Here is a 22,936-nt window from a genome sequence, read left to right as displayed (position 1 = left end):
ATAAGGACTACGGGGGCAGTTTGCCAGCCCTTCAACTCACCATCTGAAGGAGCCACTTGAGATAAATATCACCTAGCAACCGGCTGCCTTGACACAGTAACCTCCAGGGAGCTATGGAGAAACACAAAGGCTTTTTGTTAATCCCACAGACTCAGGAGCACAGGTTGAGATTGCCTACTAATTTAGATACCAGAGTCAATTGTCATTCATATAACTCTCAGAAAAACAGCTTTGCCATCAAACTCGCTTTGGTTCGAGGAGTTCCTACACACCCCCAAAACCCGCTTCCCAGCAGAGAAGACCCTGAACGTGGGAGCTGCTCACACACTACGATGTGCATCAGACAGAAACATGTCCGTGACATTTAGCTTGCCATTTTCTCATTTGTTTTACTCAGCCTAACGCAGGTCCTGAGGGATCACAGCCTTTTTTCACTCTTGCATCTCCCAGCCATAACCACACTCAGGAGCTCAAAGCAAGCTCAAAATCATGCACTTTACCGCCTTTGACACATCTCCAGTGAACCTGCGAGCCCAAAGCTCAACGCTTCCACCTTAGCCTGTTCAAAGGCAATACCAGGAGAGTAGGACAGATGTGTGCCCATCTCTTTTTCGGCTGCAAACTGAGGCGCGGTATTTTGCAGTGTGCGAGTGAGCAGTCTGGCCTGAGGGCAATGGGCAATACTGCGGGAATCTGCCCGGCTAGAAAAGGTTTACAGGTCGCGCGTGGGCTGCAAGGCAGGCTGAACAGAGAGAGCACCCTGGAAACGGAGGGTCAGAGCGGAAACAGAAGCAGAAGGGCAGGGAGCCTTTACTCAACTTAGCGGCATCACTATTTTAAAGAGAGGAGAGCGCTGGCTGATGCCGGGGCCGTCTGGCAAGAGCTCAGATGCCTGCATCCTGCGGGGGGGTGCTGCAGAGCCCTGCGCAAGTGCCTGAAAACTCGCCCCTCCCTCGCTTTCGAGTAACATTGGAGGGTTGTGGACAGAGATAACACGCTCCGGCGTTCTTGCAAGGCAGTTTCCCTTTGGACCAGCTTCTCCCTACCCGCTGGGTATTTGTCAGCCCCACCAGAAAGCTGTCCAAGCCCATCTAACACTTCCACCCTGCAGGGCTGCGACCTGTCCCCAGGCCCCCTGCAGAAAACAGGGGAAATACAGATTTCCTCAAATTTGTCTTACTTCACTGCGGAATGAAACACGGAGCATTTTATATGCCAAAGAGAAGGCAGCTGTGCCTAGTGCTGCGGATGAGTCGTGCGGGCCTGGCTCCAGGCTGAGACACCGCACCGACTGCGTGCCCAGGCAGACAGACCAACGCCACCGATACCAGCTTAGAGGTCGCACAGGTCCTTGCCACCTCTCTCCATCTTTAATTCTTTTAGTCTTTTTTTTTTTTGCACTGAAAGCTAGACTGGTCCTGAAGCACCTAAATGTCAGGTTTGTTTTGCTAGTGCCTAGAAAAGATGCAGAGGCTCGTGGAGAAAAAAAAAAAAAAAAAGAAAAAAAAAAACCACACATAGCATTTAAACCTCTAGTAGCAAACGACTGGCAATTCCTCCTCTGTTTCACGATATTCTTGTATTTTAGAGCAATACCTGCACTTTGGGAGAAAATACTACCCGAGGGGCAGGATGCTCAGGCTGTGAGGGGCAGCCTGGAGAGAAGCTCCCGCGCTCGGGCACCCCTCCACTTCCCTCTCCTCTCCTCTCTTCCAGAAGGAGTACTCTCTGCAGCCCAAGTGCCAGAGCAGAAGCGGGAGGCCTGCGAGCAGCGGCTCGGGTGAGTGCCGGCGGCTCGCGCTGCACCTTGCACAGCAAGCGGGGCGGTGCTGGGGGTTTCGCTCCCGCTCAGCGGTGCTGAGCCCTTGGCTCCGCAGCCAGGACAGGGAACAACGCGGGGACCCCGTGGGAGGCACACGGCTCCACGCCGAGGAGCACAGCGTGAAACACGGAGGGGGAAACGAGTGAAAAGCCCTGCAGCGGCCAAGGCAGCCTGGCCCCTTGCTCCGGTCCTTTTCCAAGCTGGGGATGTGGTCAGGGATGCGCCAGGCGCTGGCCTGTGCACCCATGGGTGCAGGTGCATGGGAACGCAGCCGGCTGCCTGCACCGGCGGCACCTGCACAAGGGCGAAGCCTCCCCAGCTTCCCTTCGCCTTCCTCCCATGACGAGCGCCTTTCCCTCGTCCCCAGGGAGCGAAACGCGGGGGAGCCGCAGGCGCTCCGGGCGCCAAGGGCCGGGAGGACGGTTCGCGCGTCCTGGGCTGTTGCAACGTGCCAAGGAATAATCCCGATAACAAGAGCGGTTGCCCTGGTGCCGGGTTTTGCTGTTGCAGCGGTTGCTAAAGAGAGTGGGCGTGCGGCTTCCTCCGGGGCGATCTGATTTCTGCGGGAGCGCGTTTAAGGCGCGTTTAGGAGCAATCGCCCCGGCCGCCCCGGGAGCGGGGCTGCGTCCCCACAGCCAGCTCCGCACGGCCGCCGCTCCCGGCGCCGGGGTCACGGTGAGCGGCTGCTCTGGCACTTCGGAAGGGGTTTCCTTGGGGGAGGGAAAAAAAGAACAAAAACAAGGTTTTTTTTGCCAATCGTGGGAAAACATCACGCGGCGACGAGCTGAAAGGGAGCGAGCTGCCGGCGCGGAGCGCAGGGCGGCGGAGACATCCCACGGGCCGGGCCAGGCCGCGGCGTCGGGCAGCCGGCGGGATGGCGAGAGCGGAGGGGAGGGCGCGGGCGCCCAGCGCCACGTGACCCTGCGTCCTCGCCACGGCCGAGCGCAGCGGGCAGGAGGCAGCGAGCGTCGCGGGACCAGCCGCAGCGGCCCCATGTCGCGGGGCGCGGGCCAGCGGGCCAGCGGGCCGCCCGGCACCCCCGGCCGCTCCCGAGCCGCGCTGCTGAGATCAGGTAAGTGCCGGGCTGGCACGCGGGATTGCCCCGGGTGTGTGTCGCCTCGTCCCGCGCCGGTTAGCTCTCCTGGGGTTGCTCTGCCCTGCAAAGGCGTTCGTGCCCGGGTGACTTCAGAGCTGGTTTTAAACTGTGTTGTTTGCAATAGCTTTTTGCTTTAATGCTTCAGCAGCTCGGTGCTAGGTCGGAAGCGGCAATTCCTCCGTTTCTGCCTCTCAGAACGGACCCAGGCGCTGCAACGAGCTCCCCGAGCAGCGCTGCGCTGCCGTTCATGCGTTCCCCATGCAAAGGCATGAGACTTGCAGTGCAACCTGAGAGACTGTTCTCTGTCCCCAACAAAATACCTTCGAGCTACCTTAAAAAAATTCATTAACGATTGCAACACCGTGCCTCTATCATACCCTGGCAACTGCCCAGAGCAAATATTTGATGATATATTAAGAATAAGTTTGTGATTATCAGAAAGATTGCTGAGCATCTGTCACCGCTTAACAAAACGGAATAAGCTGTTGCACATGCCGTTTCCAAAAGGCATCTGGCTGATATCCCCTGTCAATCGTTAACGGGGAGCGGGATCCCAGCCCTGTCATCTCGGCTTATCGCAGTCTGAGGCATTTGAAGGGAATTATTAACCGGCAGAAGCAGCCTCCTGCCACCCGAGAGCCGGGACTTGCTGCTGCCGGGCTCCACGGTGTCCCCGCGACCCGCCGCCCCCTCGGCCAGCCCAGCCCAGCCCAGCCCAGCCCAGCCCAGCCCGGCGCTCTCCGTGCCTCCCAAAGCCGGGAAAGCGAGTGCAAAGCCCGCCGGGCGGCTCTGCGGGACGTAAATTTGGGCAGCTTTGGAGGTGCTTGTGAAGCACTTCCCGGCACCCCAGTGCTCGGTACTGGCTGTACTGGTGGGGGGGCACCGGCCCCTGGGGGCACTTAGCAGAAGGGGGAAAGCTGGAGCGGCGTGCAGCTGGGCAAGGGCAGGGGACGGGAGCTGGGGCAACTCAGCGCTGCCTCCCCGTCCCCGAGCAGCACCCGGTGCCGCCCCACCAGAGCACCCCGGGCAGGCGCTCGCCCACCCGCCGCAGCCGCGCTGAGATCAGGGCAACCGGGAAAATAAGGCAGGTGACGGTGTGAAAAGCTGAGACTTTTTGCGCTGCTGACAAAGAAACCACCGACCCCACAACCGCAAAAAAGCAGAGCTCGAGCCCCAAGTGCCGCTTAACATGAGGAAAGGCCAAAAAAGGCCTGCAAATGATTGCTTTCCCTAAAAAGCCACTCGCTGCTATAAAGTGCCGTGTTCACTCCTCTGCTGTGCTCTTCTCGCTGTCGCACACCTTGACCTTGCCGGTTTTCCCTCTGCCTTTTAGTCCCGAGCGCAGCCGCAGGCTCAGCCTCAATGACCCGGCAGCCGGCACTTGCGTCCCGAGGCGGCCACCTCGGGTTACATCGGCCCTGCTGCATTACAAACGCTAGAATTAGGCTTGCTTAATTATTTAGCGCTGTAGATTAGAGGCAGGCGGAGGTGCCGCGCTCCTCCTTCCAGAGCGCACGACCCCGGGGGACGCCGGTGCCAAGCAGGGGAGCGTGCCGGCCCCCCGTGCAGCGCCTGGCCCCGCTGCCCGCCGGCGAAGTGGACGAGCCCCCCGCGCAGCGAGCTCCAGGGCTGCCGACGCAGCGGGGAGGCGAGGAAAGGAAAATAACGGCGAGGACGGGAAGCGCCGCCATCCCACGCCGCCGGGGTGGTAATTAGCACCTGCCAATCTTCGGGCTCGCCGTGCCAGCGTTGTTGTTACCCATCGCCGAGGCAGTAAGCCGCCGCAGTCATTAAGCTAACGCGAAGGAATGACTGGTATTTTGCTCGGCGCCCTTATAGCGACACGCGGATTAGTTACGGCTTTGAGACGCGTTTCGCAGCCTTGGGTCGGGGAACTCGCCCGCCCGGGGGTTTTCGGGCCCTGCAAACCCAGGAGCTCGTCTCTGCTGCCGGCAGCGGCCGCTCCTCGCCCACTAACAACGGCACCTCGGTACCTCACTCTTTTCTGAGTCTACCAACTGTGCAGAAATGTGCAGAAAACGGCTTTTGAAAGTAAATATCCTGGCTCGGAGGATCAGAGCAGCCCAAACCGCTCGCCCGTCTGGAGGCAGAGCCTCACGCAGGGTGGGCAGCGCCGGAAAGCAACGCTTGCCATGCAAAGCTTTGGGGAGCAGAGACCATTACACAATTTTCACTGTTCTGTGACCCCAGAGTGATGTGGGAGAGAGCCCCTAGTCCCAGCAAATCAACCAAGTTTCCCAGATTTGCAAGACAGTCAAAACCCCACTGTTTTTCTCCTCATCTGTAAATGTGCGCAGGAGGTGCCTAGCTGGCAGCAGCACCAGATGTCAGCACAGCTATTACAGCATATCCTAACAGCCTCCTTCCCCGGCACTGCTACGAGGATTATGAGGCAGACAAAACTCCACCAGGCTTGTAACAAATTAATACTTCCTTTCACTAAGTTGTGATTTTGGAACAAGGGTCAAAACAACTGCCTTTTTCTGACACTTCACCGTGCCACAGTCTCTGCGTCAGCATCCGCCTGCACAAGCCAACGCGCCAGCTTGGTCAATACGATCGAAAACGTGACATAGGTCTCCTCTAAAGGCCTGAGAAATGTCAAGGCTACGTGTGTAGGATACACCCAGGAATGCAAAAGGAATCAAGCCGTGCAAAACCGCCCCAGAATAACCTCCAGGTAAAAGCACAAGAGGTCTCCTGCGGATTAGGTACTGCCTCTCGCAGGTTACTGCATGACTTGTGTACGAGATGCTGAGACACACAACAGCCTGCACCTGAGCATTTCCAATATATTCCTTTTTCAGGAACACACTAAAATAATTGCTGACCCTCCATCCCAGGAGATGGTCAGCACTCAGCCGGACAAGGCCTGAGAAACCTGATCTAAGCTGGCTCTGTTTCAAGCAGGGGGTTGGACTAGGGGATCTCCAAAGGTCCCTTCCAGCCTCAGTTATTCTGAAATTCTAAAATATAAAGTATTCATATTAGGAAAATTGCAAATTAGTAAACACCAAGAACCCAAGAATCCAAAAATAAAGACGAACCTTCATCTTAACTCTTTTCTGTAGCACTTCACATATAGCATAGCCTCTCCTGTCATTACGCCGCACTGGGACAAGCCCTAGGGCCTGACTCCAGTTCTGTTTTAGACAGTGGAAATGCACTGACCGAAAACAGTCATTGCTTAAAAACCATCTGGTGAGCATTAAAGCACAGAGCACATCAGGAAGGCTCCGGGAGGACCAAGGGCTGCCTCCTCTCACGGCAACACAACGGCACAGCGCAGTCGTGGACGTTACTGCGCCTAGCGCGTGGAGTCAGCAACATCAGCCGGCTCCCCAGCCGACAGGCGTTCGTCTTTCCACCAAGATTTATGAACTTGTAGTGTGAGAACATGAGAAGTCTCACCTGTAGGGCCCTGGCACTGCACACCCAAACCATTTTTTTTCCCCTTCGCTCTCTTTTTCTAACACTGAATGTGCTGAAAGTTCATGCTCTTAAAAAAAGAAAAAAAAAAAGCAGTTAACTTCTGGTTAACAACTAGAAGTGAGCGTGCACAACCGCTATCCTAGTGTTTAAAGCAACTGAGCCTAGCGTAAAGATCCTGTGCTCTCAGAAGTTACCACCATCTGCTCACCAGTTAACGCTAACGTATACAACCCTTGCGGTGTGGGCGAGGACGGTCCCACACCACCGTCGCCTTCCCAAGGCGAAGACGAAGAAACAAGATCTTTGTGCCTCTGACTCTAGATCAGGCATCTCCCTTGTACTGTATTTCTTTCTAGTGTTGGCCCATCCAAACTGTTTCTAATTTTTCCCCATTTTAAACAGTTTCTCCCAGATCGTATCACCAAGTGCTCTGCTCTGATGTACCCACCATGACAACAACACGCAGAAAGTTCACTGCATCTTATGCTACGTCGGGCTGAGACGAGGCCTGGAAGGAGCCGAGCTGGGCACGGGAAGCTGGTAAAAGCTGGAGTCACCACAGAGACCCGGTGCATTTAGTATTCACACTTCAGCAGACACAACGCAGCTTCAGTTCAGAGCAGAAATGTCAAATCCTTGGGCATGGCAAAAAGTTCCAGAAACGGGAAGTTTCCCCACTGTTGCAGTTGTACATGCCATAAACTCAAATTATTTCACAGGCACAGATTACTCGTGTAAATAGCTTTGAGCTAGCTTTGCTGTCCCATGCTAAGCACGTTATTTTGCAGTTCCCTTACTTGTGCAACACACGTTACCAGCTTCTTTCAGCATTATTTCCTGCGTGTGTCCTGAAGTTGGTTCTTTGAAAAATACGTACTAATAAATCAATCCCAGGCATTCAGAAAAACAGAGATTATTCTCTGTAACTACAGTTTTAAGTGATCATTCTTGTCCAGGAAATGGTCCCTTGAGCTAATCGTGTTACAAACCCTGAGCCGGGGCTCTGACTCTGCAAGTCCTGGAAATTTTCTCCAGTCTAATTTTTCCTACCAAATAACGGAGTCTCACATAATAATGAATAGTGATACCATCCGACCCTGGACCCCCTTCCCAGGATAATGCCTTTTGCATATTTTTATGCTGATGACATTTTGTGGAGGCTTATTCTCTGCCCAGAAAAGGATCCCATAAAATGCTTGAGGAAGAGCAGCTTGGTCCTATTCTAGCTATTTACCCAGACTGAAAACCCCTCCCTAGAAGGTCCAGTCAGAAAATCAGTACTCAAACAGTACAGACACCAGAAGCAAGAGACTGCAAACAATATTTGTTTTATAGATTCCAGCTAAAATTAAATACCAACCTGTGCTGCAGAAGATAAAATCAGCGGTTTTGCAAGTTAAACCTACTGAAAACCTGCCGTACAGCATTGCACGGAGAAGTAGCGCCTCAGAGTACGAGGCTGTGCACGGTGCTGACCACAGAGAAACTCGGTTTGCAGCTGGCACAGAAAAGGGCCGTAGGACGTGCAAGGGGACAGAGAGCCTGTCGCGGGGGGAAGGACGAGGAGAGCTTGACGGCGAAACAAAAGTCAAGGGGAAGGAGACACGCTTGCTACCTACTACGCAGGCTCATCCCAAAGCCGTGTTCACGGCCCCGGGACCCCATGGGGGGAGGCTGGAGAGGAGAGACGGAGGAGGAACGGTTGGTGGCAAGGAAGGAATTTCACATGAAAATCTGCAAAAAGCGGCTGAACCTGGTGTCCTGCTACACCCTCCGTTTTTCTAAAACATTGCAAATCCCCAGGTGCTGGGCAGGAGCCCAGGCCCCTCCCCTAAAGCTTTTTAAACACAATAACTCTGGATTAATTTTCTTTTCAATCTCTTTTTTCTTGTTTTCTTCCCCCACCCCTGCGAAGAGCTGCTGGAGCCAGGCAGGCAGCTGCAACCAGACCGTGCACCCCTTGAGCTACCTGCCCTTTCCAAGGCCGTTAATCCCCTTAACATTCCTGGGGATTATTTTCATCCCGACAGGACGGTGAGCAGGGAAGCCGGAGGCAGCTGACAGCGGGGCACAGCGAGCAGCAGCGGTCCTGCCCCGCGCACGGTGCTGGTCACGACACGGACAAGCTCGCAGGGCAGCCCATCACGCAGAGACAAGGCGATTAATCCTAAATAAACGCTCTGTGGAGGGTATCTCTTCTCAGCAAGGGAAATTACAGCAGGGATGATCCAAGAAGCAGCAGCAGCAAAGGGAAACCCAGCTGAGCTCCCATCTCAGGTGCCTGATCCTGGGCAGGGGCTCGACTGTGCCCCAAGTGCCAACAGGTCTGTTTAGGGTTTAGGAGACTAAAACTGTCCTTGCCCTGGGCTGCACAAAAGCCACTCAGCATCTCCAGCACCACACCACATTTTACACTCCCAGTAGGGTATATTTAATTATTGTTATTTGTTATTTTTGTTATCTACTAGGTTTAGGTTTTCAAAGATGCTTAATGTCCCACCAAAATCGCCCAGTGTTCTGTTTCCCAAGAGACTGGGGCTGAGCATAACGGGAACTGGAAATGGTTTTAGCCAGGACTGCGGACCCATGATTTTACTGCAAGTCTCGCAAACCGGGGGCAGATTTGTAAGGGTTTCCAGGAAGCCTGAACAGGATTTGGGGCTTTAGATCAGGAGAGATTTTAAAAAGTCATTTTTCTCCTCCAGCCACTTCTACACGCTGGGGCGGGCCTGGGAAAAGGGACAAACGCAAATATTTCCTGGGGGGTCTCCTAGGAAACAGAGCAAGGCTGGGAGCTCCTTTCACAGCTTCGCCTGGGAGGGGAGTCATGCTGGGTGTGAAGTCCAAATAATACCAGTGCCTGTGGCTTTGGCCTGCTCATCAGGCAGTCTTGCTTTTTACATATAGAAAAGTCGCTCAGAAATGTACCTTTCTTAGAAAGCCTCAGACTTTCAGAAATGAGGAAAGGGAAAGTATTTTAAAAACAAGCAAGCGACTGCATGCATCGAAGCAAACACAACTGCCTTTTAAAACAGCAGTGCAAACGAGTTCTATCTGAAAGGTCACGCCGTCTTTCCGAGCACAGCAGAGGGTGTTAAAATGCACATGTATTTTTTGTTTATATCTTGCCAAGAACAATATAAAAATGTCTAATACCTTTTGCTGATTTATGGTGGTGGCCAAGGAAGTGCCAGAGCAGAGCCTTGTTCATTGATCTACAGCTGCATCACGCAAAACCAGGCATCCTGCTGTAAATCCATCGCAGACACCTGCCTTGATTTACACCTCCAGCACTATAAATAATGACAAAAAGCAGCCTGATAGCAGTCTGTCTCCTCATACACGAAAATGAATTACATCAGGTCTTGAAATGATAGATCTACTCCACTAGAAACATTTTGCACTGGGTCCCTGTCTGCCAAGCTGCAGGAGAAAGGATGCCTGTCCTTACTCCCAGCATAACCCCAAGCTGTGTTTCAGGAGCACTAATGCTTTTATATTCCCATTTTTCTTTTTATGCTCGATGCAAATGAAGATATTTCTTGAATTATGCCAGATTAAGGTCTTCTGAAGATAAAACGTGCTGTTCGTGTAGCTAGGCTCAAGGCTCCTTCCAGTCATTTTCTGGGACAAGGTCAGTGCTCTGACCTGGTGCCAGGGCAGCAGCTCGGCTACCCGTGCCGCTTGACCTGGGGGCAGCAGTACGGATATCTACTGGAAGCAAAACCCTCATTGACAGTATCTGCACACCTCTGGACAGATCTAGCACAGTGAAAACCAAGCTAAAAGCTACCTGCTGCGTCCTGCTCAGGCAAATTACAGTCATTGTGAGGACTTGTACGTGCTAACAGCCACCTGGCCAGAAATGTTTCCAGTATATTTCAGTTCCTCCCACTCCTTCCTTCCCAGCAGTTTTGGCATTTGTGCTAGCTTCGGGGGAAAGTTCCCTCTCTGCCTTCAGTAAATAGGCTGATAAATTGCTTCTATTTTCCAAGCCTTGGTCATGCAATGTTGGATTGCTACAGTCTGGAAATAACCACATTAGCCTATTCAAAACCTCTGCGCTTGACCGCGTTAGAGCTGCTGGCTCGCTAGCCACTTCCACCCCAAAATGACACATAACGAGTGCGATGGGATTTTGTGCTCATCACACAAACCAAACGCAGGAATCTCTCTGTTGCAGGATAGGGTAGCTCTCTTCTAAATGATGGCTTCATTTAGAAGACCTCAGTGAAATCCTGTTGTGTTTTCTCTTTGTTTAAAAACTGGCTTCCATTTAACAAAAGTTGGCCAAAAATAATCATGTTGTGTTAACCCTTTGCTTCAATCCACGCATCTCTCTGGAAGGCACCTCTGAGCCACCAGCCTGAGCGGTGGAGTCTGGCCCTGCAAGGACGCGAGTCAGCCTGGCATTTGTGTGTTTCGATGTTCAATGGCCAACAGTGATGTGTAATCCTAGAGGAAAATAATTTGATACAAGAAATCACTGGTTCCAGCTTCCAGAGTGCCCTTTAAATATGTACTGAATTCACCCTTGTAATGGGCTCTGATTTGTTTTTTTGTTCCCAGAGCAGTAGGGCACTGGCCACATTAACATGCAATGAGAAGTTGTTTGCTATTGAATCGTTTCTTCAGCAGTATTATTTCTTACACAATTCTGTTTGATTGCAATGTACTTTCCGTTGGGTAAGTATTAGCGACTAAGAGAGACTGACCCTAACCTGCTTTCTCTTGCTTTATCTATTGTTTTCTCTTTTAAAAGGGTTTTATTCCTTTTATACATGAGACTACAATAAGAAAGAGAGGAAACATTACCAAACAGCAAGTTTTCCTTGCTGCTCCACCAACCTATTTAACTTCACTCTAGGCTTCTCAAAATATTATAATGGTGAGACACTTACAGATGGGGAGCTGCCTACACTCTTTTCCTGGGACTTTTTGTTCCTACTGGTTAACTTCCAGATTTTTCAAGTTAGTAATTGGGAATAAACTGCTCTTTCTAGGCCCCCGATTAGACTGCACACTGGCATAATTAGAGTCTGCCCAACTGCACTTTACACTTAAAGACACAGCACACTGCATGTATTTTGTCTCGCAACGTGTGCTTTGCACTCACTTTGTATAGGCTTTTTTTGTAATGGAGGAATGGAGAGCACTTGGAAAATATCAACAGCCTTGCGGTTTGCCTGAAATCCAGGCTGCCATCACTTCAGAAATAGCAGACCTTTGTTCTTCCATCCAGAACATACAAAATTATTACAGCATGATCACATACCACACGTATGAATTACACTTTCCTTGGCGTTGGGCTGGATCCTGACTATTAGGCCAGTAGGACATCAGCAAAGCTTTACATTGACAAGAGATTTCAGATAACTGTATCTGCAATCTTTCTATATAGAGATTATATGCTATATATAAGCACTCCCTTGGCCTGTGTGTCTGAAAACCTCTCATACATATCGTAGCAGCCCCCTTGCCGTGCTAAGGCACCAACAACATCGGCCAGGCCAACCAAGGCAGCTGCTCAGCGCAGTCCAAATCAATGGCTGTTTCCAGTTTTAGTTAGATCTATCTTGTTTTAATTAACCCGTGGCACTAAATGCTGCAGCTGCTGAAGCGAGCGGCTGACAAGTAACTTACCAGTGATCCGATTAATATTTGTCAGATCAACAATGCAATGGGAGTATTTTTCTAAACCTCTCCAAAACCACACCAGCACATCTGGACACGTGCCCACACGCCTGCGTGCAGACGCCGACACGGGTGTCGAGCTGCTGGGTCAGGCACCATCTCTTTTCCTCCTGTTTGCCAGGGGAGGAGAGCTCCGGTGGGCTCCTGTGCTCCAGCGTAGCGAGACTTCTCATGCAAACACCTCTCTTTTCTTTCAGCATCGATGTACACTGAAATACAGAGGGAACGACCAGACAGTGGGAATATCCTGACTCACCCAGACTACCTAGATGGAAACCCAGATCTTATCAAACCTAAAAAGCTCCTAAATCCTGTAAAAGCCTCAAAGAGTCACCAAGAGCTGCACAGAGAGCTGCTGATGAACCACAAAAGGTAAGAGGAGGCCCCCACCTGCCACCAAAGTGGTCTGCGAGGTGCTGAGCAGTCTGAGCTCATCAGCCAGATGCTGCTGAATGGCCAGAGGCAGCCTGCGAGTTGGAAGATCATGATAAATCCCTTCGTTTACAGACACAGGATGAAACTAACTGTAGCCCCTTTTCTCTCTTCTTTGATCCAACAGTTTCTTTCAAAACAAAAGCAAAACTGGAAGCCTCTGCCATTCTGAGGCATTGCCAAGTCCTTTCTGGAGCTGCTCATTGTTTTCCTGCACCTCGAGCCACAGGCTCTGGAAGCTGCAAATACCTGGCCCGAGATGTCTGCATGCAAGGCATCCCTGCCATCCCCTGCTCGGTGTCCCATGAGCATTCCCTCCCTTGTCCTGCTTTTTCCATCTCCGTGACTCATGCGAAGGGGCTTGCCAAGTCCATCCCCACGTGCTGCCTACCCGCGTGCTTTAAGGCCTTTAGGTCAATCCAGCGGCAGTAAGAGGCGCAAGCTCGATGGAGCTGCGATAGCTTCAGTGGGAGATCATGCATATGGGGAAGAGGCTAATCCCTGTTTCCATAAAAATCAAAGTGCTCTTAAGGTAAAGATATAGCTAGCATTCGCATTCCTGATTTCCCACCCCATCACGCCAGTTTAACTCTTTGGGGGTACAAAGATAAAATCGGGATTACGATGCCAGGGACTGAGGACCTATATCCGCATCATTCCTGTAGCGCAAACTGAAATGCCTAAACGCTAGTGAAGGAGGAGGGGAGGGAAAAAAAAAAAAAAATCAGTCAAAGCCTTTTTAGCACAGCAAGACATTTGCTGGCTTTTTACAGAAGTGTGCTGAATACTCAGAAATACTCTGACATGATCACACTTTGACCGTCTAATTAAAAGGAGCAGAGACTCTTCGAAAGGACTAAGTCATCATGAGATCAAGACACACTCAGCAAGCAGTCAAGCCTGCCAGTAGAGTGCCTTAACGCAGATATTGGCTGGGCTCAGATCTGGTTTGATTCTGGAGCTCACAGAACCACAGAAACACCAGAATTACCAGGCGTCGGCCATTCCCCACCACTGAGGCAGAGTTAACTGTCCCAGACAGGTATTTTAAAACTTTCTGGCTTGAGAGTGACCATATCCTGCCTAGCGGTGCTCCTCAGTTAAAGGCTCACCAGCTTGGCCTTGATCTCCCAGAACATAATTCCCGTTTAACCACAGTGAAACAAAGCATGAACAAACCACTGCAACTTCAGTAGTAGAGATGAACAAGGAAATACCAGCCGCTGTTTGCCGAAGGCTTGCGGCCATCAGACAAGGCTGGTTGGTCAGGCTCAAGGAGGAGCAGAGACTGGTGTCAATGGGATGTGGGACAGCAACAACCGCTCTTACAGCGGGGCGGTCCTGGAGGCGCCCTGCTCAACCGTGGGGCAAGGGGGTGAACAGGATAATGTGACAGGATAGACAGAGTACAGACCCCAGGGCACCAAGCAGAGTGAGCCGGGGAATACTGAAGTGTGCCATCATTTGCTGTTTGAGTCCTATGCCTGCCACCATGTTATATCCGCATTTCCCATCAGACGCTGGCAGCAGGCAGCCCCGCCATAACCATCCTGCCATCTCCTTTTAGTCCCGTACACCTCAGAGGGACACGCTGGTTGTGGACACCAATTTAAACTTGCTCACATTCAGGCCTCCCAAATATTTTTCAACAAATACGTAAAAGCCTACTGCAAACAGGAATCTACCTTTGCTGGTTGCTTACTGTTGGATCTTTAATCAAATATTTACCCCTTTTTTCTTCTTCTTTTTTTCTTGATTTAAAAACAGGAAGCAATCAAACCTTTAATCATCCAGCTTAGGTTATGGAGCCTTGTCAGATTTAGATCAATTTTAATAGTCTCTTTTGGTGTCTCTGGGTTCCAGGACAAGGAAATGCGGTCAGCCCCAGAGTCAGTTCACAAAAGCCACCAGGCTGACATGGATATCCTAGATGGAAGGAGGAACAGCTGTTGTAAACATCCTGCAAATCACTGTCAAATGCAACAGTTTTGCCTCCTGTTCTATGTTACTATACAGGGAGAGAAGAGGAAGAGCAGAGAGAAAGAGACCTATGGCTTGCTCCCATTTCTGCTTTGCTGTTGCTTTTTCCCCTTAAGCAGAACCCAGAAGCAACTCAAGCGCGCAGCTTATGCAACAAAACCCTTATCATAGTCAACACCTCTGGGTACTAACAGCACAGGCCAATTAAAATCAAAGAACAGTAACAAATCCAAAGGCAACATTACAAACTGTCTCCTGCAAGTCAGGGCAGATTTACTTTCTCTCAGGCCTTGGCAGAGGCATCTCTGTAATATTTGAGTTCTTTCTGACTTGAAAAAACATCATAAAGCTCTGCTGCCAATCCTCCTGTTAACTTTGCTAATGCTACTGTGAACTTTGTCCTACACTAAAGCAAGAAAAGAGGTGACGATGGGAAGCAACGTTAAACGCAGGTACTGGAAGCATCCAAGGACCTTGGTCCCCCAGCCTCGTTGTGACAGTGCAGCGGTTTGCTGCATCTGGAGAGTATTTCCCTCTCCTGTCTGCCAATTAAGTTTCTAACGATATTAGATACTACCTCAGCGCCTGACACTTTGCCAAGAAAGCTGCAGAGTCCACTAGGTTAGATGTCTTTGCTTTCCAATAACCTTAACAAAAACCAGCCAGCCTTCGGTCAATAGAAACCTTCCAACACCGAGCAGCTTTGCGCTGCTAGCAAGGCCTGCTTGGTGAGCTCGGCAGCGACGGGCGCCCACTCACCCCAGCGGGGTTTCACCTGGCTGCGGGCATCTCGGACGCAGACCTCACTGCAAGATCAGGTCCCCCTCCAAGAGCTCCCTCCAAGGCGTCCCCAGCCTTCCCACCCCACCAAGCTTGGCCACGCACCCTGGCAAGCCTTCATCCCTGACACGGGGGAACTCATCTCCTCACCTCAGAAGGGATCTTCCTGCAGAGGAACGCAGAATAGCCCACGTTTTACAGGCTCTGTCCTGTGAATACAGGTTATCTGTGCTCAGGGTATTTCCTTGGAATGTAAAATAGCCTCAGCCCATTGATTTAAGTGGTGTTAAATTGTTAAATCCAGTCCACAGGAGTGGTCAGGCTCCAGTCCTTCCCCATGCCTGACAGCTGTGAAGTCTTCAACTCCTTTTCCTCAAAAATACAACTTCAATCAATTACCTCTGGTAGAACGCACAATTCCTGTTTCAGCCCTCTATTTTCCTGCAAGATTATTTATGTGCCAGTTGCTATTGTCAGTGGAGCCCAGCAGAAGACATCCTGTGTAAATACGACCTCGATCACTTCTTGATAATCTTTTCTTCAGATACACAAAACCCCAGTGCAGTTAAAATAAAATCTCCTCAGACTTCAGCAAATGTTAGACTTTGAAGTTTCAGGGTTTTGCCTCTGTCTGGCTAGGATTCACAATGGGGCAGTGAGTCACCAGTTTTAGTGATTTAAGCCAGGAAGTTTATAGATTTTACAGGAGGCTGATTCCTTTTGGCACAGAGGAGATAAGACTGTCGAACCTGTATCTTGGAGGGGCAGGAACCATCCCATGACCCACGCCAAGCACATCTGGACTTGTTCCACATTAATCCTTATCCCTACACATACATAACTGCTTCCATGTTCTCAGGAGAGCAGCAGGTGCTAGGACAGTGGCCAGGGTCATTTGCAAAAGGTAAATCTTATTTAATAATTCAGACATGGCAACACAGAAGTGTTAGGTTTATGAAGTTTACTCAGAGGACTTCTTTGAACTCTTTGCCGCATATTTATGCCTGAAGCGTATGAACATGTCCTTGTTAATACATCTCCTTTCCAGCGATCCTACCCCTAACAAAACAGGATTTTAGCAGTCCTGCTTTAAGATGCATTGATAGGGCTGAATGGGAGCCAGGTGCCTCCTTCATCAGCAAATGCTCTTGCTTCCAGGAGAAAAGGACCTTTCATTTTGGCCTCTAACCCAAACTCTCCATGCCGACAGGGTGTTCACTCTAATCTTCAGCTCTGAAGCAAATCTGGATGCAACAGGGAGGAAATGAACTGCCAGGACAATTATTGCAGTTCAATGACTACCCCTGCTGGTGGGAAAATAAATTCCCTGAACGCAGCTGAAGCTGCTGCTGAAATAATTAAAACTAGCAACGGCAAGAGGCAACAGACGGTGCCATTTCCATTCCCAACACAGAGAGCTGCAGCAGCACAGCGGAACAGGGTTCGCAAACCTTCCAGCGCCGCGGGGCGGCTGCCGCGGCTGCCCGAGGCCGTCAGCCCGAGGCACAGGCCCCAGCAGTAAGGTGCTCCCTGTAAAACGCTCCAACCCTTGCAGATGGATTTGTGGCCAGGGACCCCATGTTTCCGTTTAGGACTGAGGACAGCCTTTTGGTGGCTACGCAGCAGGGTGAAGGTGCTCTGGCCCTGATATATCTGCTTTTTATCCACAGAGGCTTGGGCGTGGAGAGCAAGCCAGAGCTGCAGCGGGTGCTTGAGCACCGACGGCGAGACCAGCTCATCAGGCAGAAGAAGGAAGAGGAAGAGGCAAAGAAATTGCAGTCGCCTTTTGAAAAAGAGCTATTAAAGAGGCACCAGAGGCTGGATCAGGTAGAACTGAGTTTTCGGGCATCTCCAGGTTACCCTAACCCCCACACCAGGCACAGACCAGGGAGGAGATGGGTATGGTGGGGCTCAACTCAAAGCACGGCTTTGCTACCCCTGCGTAACATGGGAGCCACGGAACATAGTCCCCAACACGTACCCCGGCCAAAACCATGCTGGGACATTGCCCAGGGGAAGAGTGCCTCAGCCAGAGCAGACTAGGCGGCCAGCAAGCAGGGACGTAAGGTGACACGCATGGTGGGCAAGTTAACTTGCTCCTTTTGAAAGTAAAGTAATTCCCTGTCCCACTTGCCAATATGTGGACTCAAAATGGATAAAATGGGCTTATTTAATAGCACAGGAGTTCCCTTGCAACAATATCAATCAAGCCAAGACCACCTAAAAAAAATCGAAGCCCAACACTCGCAGAGAAAAATCAGGAATATGAAACAGCTGGTTTAGGGACAGATCCATAAAGGCTCTGCATGTAGAAGAGAGGCAGTACAACCTTTAGATGATAACCTAATGGTAAGAGCGTTTCACAGGCTCACAGGCCTCCTTTCCTTGGAGGGATTCAAACCTCCTCCTCCCTCTTCCATGCCAGTTCTGGAGTGAGGAACACTCTCCACCTCTTCCACTGGAGAAAAGAACAAATGTTTCAGTGGGCCAGAAAAACCCACTAAGTGTGAAAAAGAGAGTGAGTCAACACGTGACTCACACAGCCATTCAATTCTGAGCAATAATAACTGGACCCTGAGCATTAATGAAACCCACCATTTGAATGTAGCTAATGAATTGCACCTTTACCCTTTAGTGGGCACAGATAATGGTGACTGTTTGCATTTCAGCTGGAGAAAGAACAAGAGAAGCAAGAAGACCATGCACCAGAATTCATTAAAGTCAAAGAAAACCTGAGAAGAACATCGACAGTGAGCGGGGAAGAGAAAGCAGTGTAGCTTCTGCCAAAACTCAAAAGGGATCGTACCAAGGATGGCACTAACATACACACGCTGACATCTCTGTACATGGTGAATGTTCACAGCCGCATCTTTGGGGCTATTTACTGTTATTAACGCTTGCTCCAGTAGAATGCATAAAAAAGGTTTTCCCATCCCAGGAAGGTATCATAACGGAAAAGGTGCAGTATTCACTAGAAGAAGTGCTCACACGAGAAGATGCAGAGAGAAATGATGTCACTTTCCCCCCAAATTGTGAGTGCACACTAACCTCCAGCTAACACTTGGTTGGCGCTTGAGACACAGTGCATGTTTAAGCCAGAGAAGCCTGAGGAGGAATGAGCATTGCCGCAGGCTGGGGGGTTCCTGCATCAGACCAGAGGCAGGCTCGCCAAGCACGGGGTAGCAGGAGGGCGGCTGCAGCTCTGGGGAACCTCGTGGAAGGCTCTTCATGACAGCCAAAAGGGACAATCTGCTTATTATTGAAAACGGCCTAGGTGACCACAACGGCTTTTCCACAGGTTACTGGTATTGAACCACTACGCAAGTCAAGCCTCACAGATACTGTGCGTCTCAGCAGCACATCTCTACTATTAAACTGTTAGAAAAATCAGCCTCTGTGTCCCAACACCCCTTCAGCATTGGCAGAGAGGGTGCAACGGTTCTTCACGAGCATCGGTCAAACTGCGTTTCAAACCTGTTTGAATACAGCGATTTAGCCTGTTCCACACAAGCAGAAAATGCGTTGGACTATACCACAAATGCTCCGAGCGAGAGGCAAATGCTACATGCTGAAAGCAAAGGCTGGGTGTTTTCAGCGTGGGTACTCATGGAACCGGCTCAATGACCAGGCAGCAGATCCCTGCAGATGGGAGAGGTCAGGGTGGCAGAGCTGAACTGCTTCTCGCCCCTGGACCACTGAGTTTCAGTCCCTCACCCAGCAGCTGGACATGTGCTACCTTAGCAACCCAGGAAAAAGTACTCAGTGACTGAGGGGTGGTAATGTCACACTTGTGTCAGGCTGCTCTCCTGTCAACCTCTATGCCCCGTCCGGGAGCACGGCTGACATCTGTATGTGCTAGGGGCTACAAGGCCCATAGGTACTGCTGCAGAACTGTTTTTCAGTGCTTCTTATCCCCTTTCCCAGAGGTCAGGGCTGCTTCATTTCAGTTGCCACCTTGCAAACCTAAAAATCTCCTGGCTGCCAGTAGAGCAAAGCTGAGGGAGATGGTGCCTTTGCACCATTTATGGTCAGTCTATCGTATTTATGGGGCACCTGAGTAGAAAATCTGCAAAACTCCCGGGCTCTTTCTCCAAATGCACCTGTGCCTTGAGGGTGCCCTCATCTAGAGGTAAAACTTCTCCTTCAGGAATATCTCAGCTTCTTATTTCTCACATCAGCCCTGATATAAAGCCTAGACAGCATAACTCACCAACTGCCTCTGAAAACTGGTTCTTGAACAGCAAAACCCAATGGACACAGTCAGCTGGGAAGGTAATACCTGATTAAACAATATCTACGATCCACATCTCCAGGGGATCCATGTGTAAATAAAGGGAAACTGGGCATTTACCACACCTTTGTTAATTAAAAGCTTACTAATCTATTCCCTAGTCCCGCCAGTCCAGCAGGGTATTTCATTTCAAAGGACTCTTGCTCAACCTGGCAGCTTGAGGAAAACATCTGAGCTACCCCATCGAGTGTCAAGCCCAGCGATGCAGTTACATGGCTGCTATGATAGACTGAGATTACAGAAGCCCTTAGCCCAGTTTCCAATCTCAAGAGGTCCATCTCACAGCACTGTCTCCGGGGTAGTTTTTAGCCCCACACTCATCATGCTTATTCTAAAGCAGTTTTTGTTTCAGAAATCCAGTGTACATGGTCACTACGGGTCAAACAAAATCTGAAATGGCCTATTATGTCCTTTTCAACCATGCGGCTTTTCAGGTAGTTTAAGATTCAACCCACAAGGAAGAAGCAGCATCTTTGTCTTTCGGGGGAAAAAAAAGCCAAATTTCTCCAAGAGAAAAAGGTGTTGCTGAGAATGCTGTTATATGGCTGTAGAGAATGCTATATAATATCCCATAAATAACATCAATTTAAATAACAAACCAGAACTTACTGAGCTGGGCTTTTGTGAGGGGTTATAGCACAGATTAAATGATCTTCAAAGAGCTTAAAAAAAAAAAAAAAAGCGCAAATTAACCTGTGGCTTTGCCACAGATTAAATTAATCCCAGGAGAAACAATCTGTTACTCACCAGTGAAATCAGTGTTACCAGCTCACTCTATGTTGGATAAGGGTGTTTATGCAAGTCCTTGGGTGGAAAGCCATTCCAAAATGCCAGGGTAAACTGAGCACCCATATGAGCAAAGAAAAGGCTGAAAATAGAATGGTGTTCCTGAGTACGCTAATATAATCTGAAAAAAATCAAGGCACCACCCTTTAAGCTGGTGCCTACCGAGCGCAGAGCATGGCAGCATACAAACCCTGTCCGCAAGTGCTCACGGGTGTCTGGTAGTACGTTTTCAGCTTATGCCCAGAAGCGAAGTGGAGGGCCAAATCTCACTGTCCCAGCTCAGGCTAAACTCATACAGCCAAAAGAAATCCTTCCAGCCCACCACGGCATCAGGCTTGCGGGCTGCAACCAGGGATCCAGCTGCATGCTGCGGACCCACCACCAAACTGGCTGTGAACGAGCACCGCTGGGCAGCTGTGCACGGCCCAGGACCGGCCGCGGGGCTGCAGCAGCCCAGCAGCACACGCCCGGGCGCAGAGGGACCTCGGCCGAAGCGCGGGCTGCAGGCTTGAGCCCTCCGTGACAGCACTTCAGAGATGACACTTCTACTGCTGAAGCATTCACTTAATAAATCACATTGTTTTCAAGCACAGCTGTTCTCACCTTCGTAAACTGAAAATTGCCTCCTTTGCTGGACTCAGACCAAGAGTCCGTAAAACCTTCACTGGACACTCGTATTTCTTCAGTGGCCGGCATCTGTGGCTGCGATGCTGCAGGAGAGCATTTGACTCCAGCAACAATTTCATCTGAATGAAAAAGTGATCAGTGTTGACATTATCAGGAAGAGATTTGGGGAAATCTTTGTGTGCTGTTTCCTTTTAAATGAATTCCTGAATGTTGGGTCTATCTCCCTATGTCCCTAAACCACTTTCCTAAAGAAATGTGATGTATCCAAAAGATATAGATTCTCAAAGTATTGCTGTAAGACAATTTTTTGCACTGCATATATTGCCTATGTGGTAGATATCCTATATTCTGTGTTTGTGTTTATACTTTATATATATATATATATATCACAACTGTACTCAGTTAACCATCACTGCTCACACTGTCTAATGCACACAATTCTGAAGAAGTAAACTAAGTGATGATTGTATATTTTGCTCTTTTCCACAAGGAACTGAAAAAAGCTCCAAGGATGCAAGCAGACAAGCCAAATAAACTGATTAAAAATAAAAAAAAAAAAAACTGAAGTTTGACAGTGACTTGTTCATTAGTACTGTGTTAACTTACTCATCAACAAATCATTTTTATCTCCTGTGCCCAATGTTGCATCTATTGCTTATTCCCAAACTCCATCTCAATTTGCTGAAAGTTTTAGGGCACAGAAAATGCAGGATCAGGCTCTGTGCATGAAAGTTTTTACTGAAACTGTGCACGTTAAATTTCTTCCTGGTGAAATAGGCCCACCTGCCTCGCAGGGCAAACCCAAAGCCAAAGGAACACCTTGCACTTGGAATTAATTTGAAAAGTCAGTTTTGAACGGGAATATGATCCTTATGCTGGTGAGTCCACTTTATTATTTTTAAACATTTTAAAACAGTTTTAGCAACAGCCAAAGACCATATCTAAGCTGTGATAAATCAAGCAAAGTCACTCAGATCAAATAGATAATAAAAAGAAAGATCATAGTAGGATGCTTCACATACATGCAGGTCACACACGCACACACACACCCCCCCCACACTATCCAAGATCCAGCACTAAAACTGAGTGCAGAAAAGCAAACAAAAAACTTCTCCAACTTGTTAGTGACATCCTTAATGCTAAGGGCATCAACTTTCCATTCAGAAAAATGGTGGAGATGATGCTTTCTTTGGACACCAGATATCAGCTGAGGTTGCCACACTCTGAAGTGCACCGCACTCCAAACCCTCCATATCCCAAACCCTGGGGCCCTGGATTCAGGCAATCAGCTCATGCTGTTACAGAGACAGGTCACTAACAAATTCTGTTCTTCAGTTTAGGTTCCGATTTCCCAGACATCTCCCTCTCTAGCTGCAGCACCTCATCGCAGCTCACAATAGGAGCTCACTTCTTCATCCAAAGCTGCCACAACTCATTGCCTACTTCATTTCCCAGGCACAAACCACACAAAGGGGAACATCTTTGCTGGACAGCACGGTGAGACAGAGACCAGTAGAGTGCAAAGTCCCAGAAAACGCTTTAGCAACCCGTCACAGCCCCAACCAGCAAGGTTCTGTTGGGCTACGTCCCCGTCACCGGTTGCACTAATCACACACCTTCAATGCACAGATTGTGCAGATGTCAAAGTTAGTCTTTCACACCATGAGAGTTCCTCTTCTGTGGAAGAGAGCAAGAAACAATCATTTCTGTTCTTTAAAGATAAAACTGCCTTTTAGCTATAATCAGACTGCTCCATTGTTTGGAACTTTCTTACTGCTACAGTTTTCAGTACCAGCTTTGCAATTTCTCTGTGTCATGCTGAGTTATCTTTTCCTCTGCACTCATTCTTAAAGCGCTGTTAGATAGTTTGCTGCAATGCAATTGCTTACTATAGGACCCTTATTTTTAACCTACCTAATTTACTTCTCCCTACTGTCTCAGAACTGGGAAATTCAGCTTTTCTTCCTCAAGCTAG

At 49.7% G+C, this 22,936-nt stretch overlaps 1 protein-coding gene across 3 annotated transcripts; it reads left to right on the top strand.

Annotated features, from left to right (window-relative positions):
• Positions 1-1,757: 1,757 nt before the first annotated feature.
• Positions 1,758-21,522, top strand: FAM107A (family with sequence similarity 107 member A). 3 transcript variants are annotated; one of them, XM_026102692.2, is made up of 4 exons: positions 1,758-1,780; positions 12,263-12,437; positions 16,928-17,084; positions 17,927-21,522. In XM_026102692.2, exons 2-4 carry the CDS (start codon positions 12,268-12,270, stop codon positions 18,032-18,034), a joined length of 435 nt encoding a protein of 144 aa, XP_025958477.2. In that variant the 5' UTR covers positions 1,758-1,780; positions 12,263-12,267; the 3' UTR covers positions 18,035-21,522. The 3 variants fall into 3 exon arrangements, with proteins under 3 accessions (XP_025958477.2, XP_025958475.2, XP_025958476.2); XM_026102690.2 differs by lacking the exon at positions 1,758-1,780 and adding an exon at positions 2,433-2,894; XM_026102691.2 differs by lacking the exon at positions 1,758-1,780 and adding an exon at positions 6,682-6,911.
• The last annotated feature ends 1,414 nt before the right edge of the window (positions 21,523-22,936 follow it).

This window comes from Dromaius novaehollandiae, chromosome 12 (assembly GCF_036370855.1).
Source record: "Dromaius novaehollandiae isolate bDroNov1 chromosome 12, bDroNov1.hap1, whole genome shotgun sequence".
NCBI lineage: Eukaryota > Metazoa > Chordata > Aves > Casuariiformes > Dromaiidae > Dromaius > Dromaius novaehollandiae.
This window is presented reverse-complemented; position numbering and strand designations above follow the sequence as displayed.

What these genes read in the sequence shown, in the direction of transcription:
- FAM107A (XM_026102690.2), top strand. Translation starts at nt 2,816, where the DNA reads ATGTCGCGGGGCGCGGGCCAGCGGGCCAGCGGGCCGCCCGGCACCCCC. An exon ending in AGCCGCGCTGCTGAGATCAG is followed by an intron (nt 2,895 to 12,262) that starts GTAAGTGCCGGG and finishes CTTTTCTTTCAG; the next exon opens with CATCGATGTACACTGAAATA. An exon ending in CTGCTGATGAACCACAAAAG is followed by an intron (nt 12,438 to 16,927) that starts GTAAGAGGAGGC and finishes TTTTATCCACAG; the next exon opens with AGGCTTGGGCGTGGAGAGCA.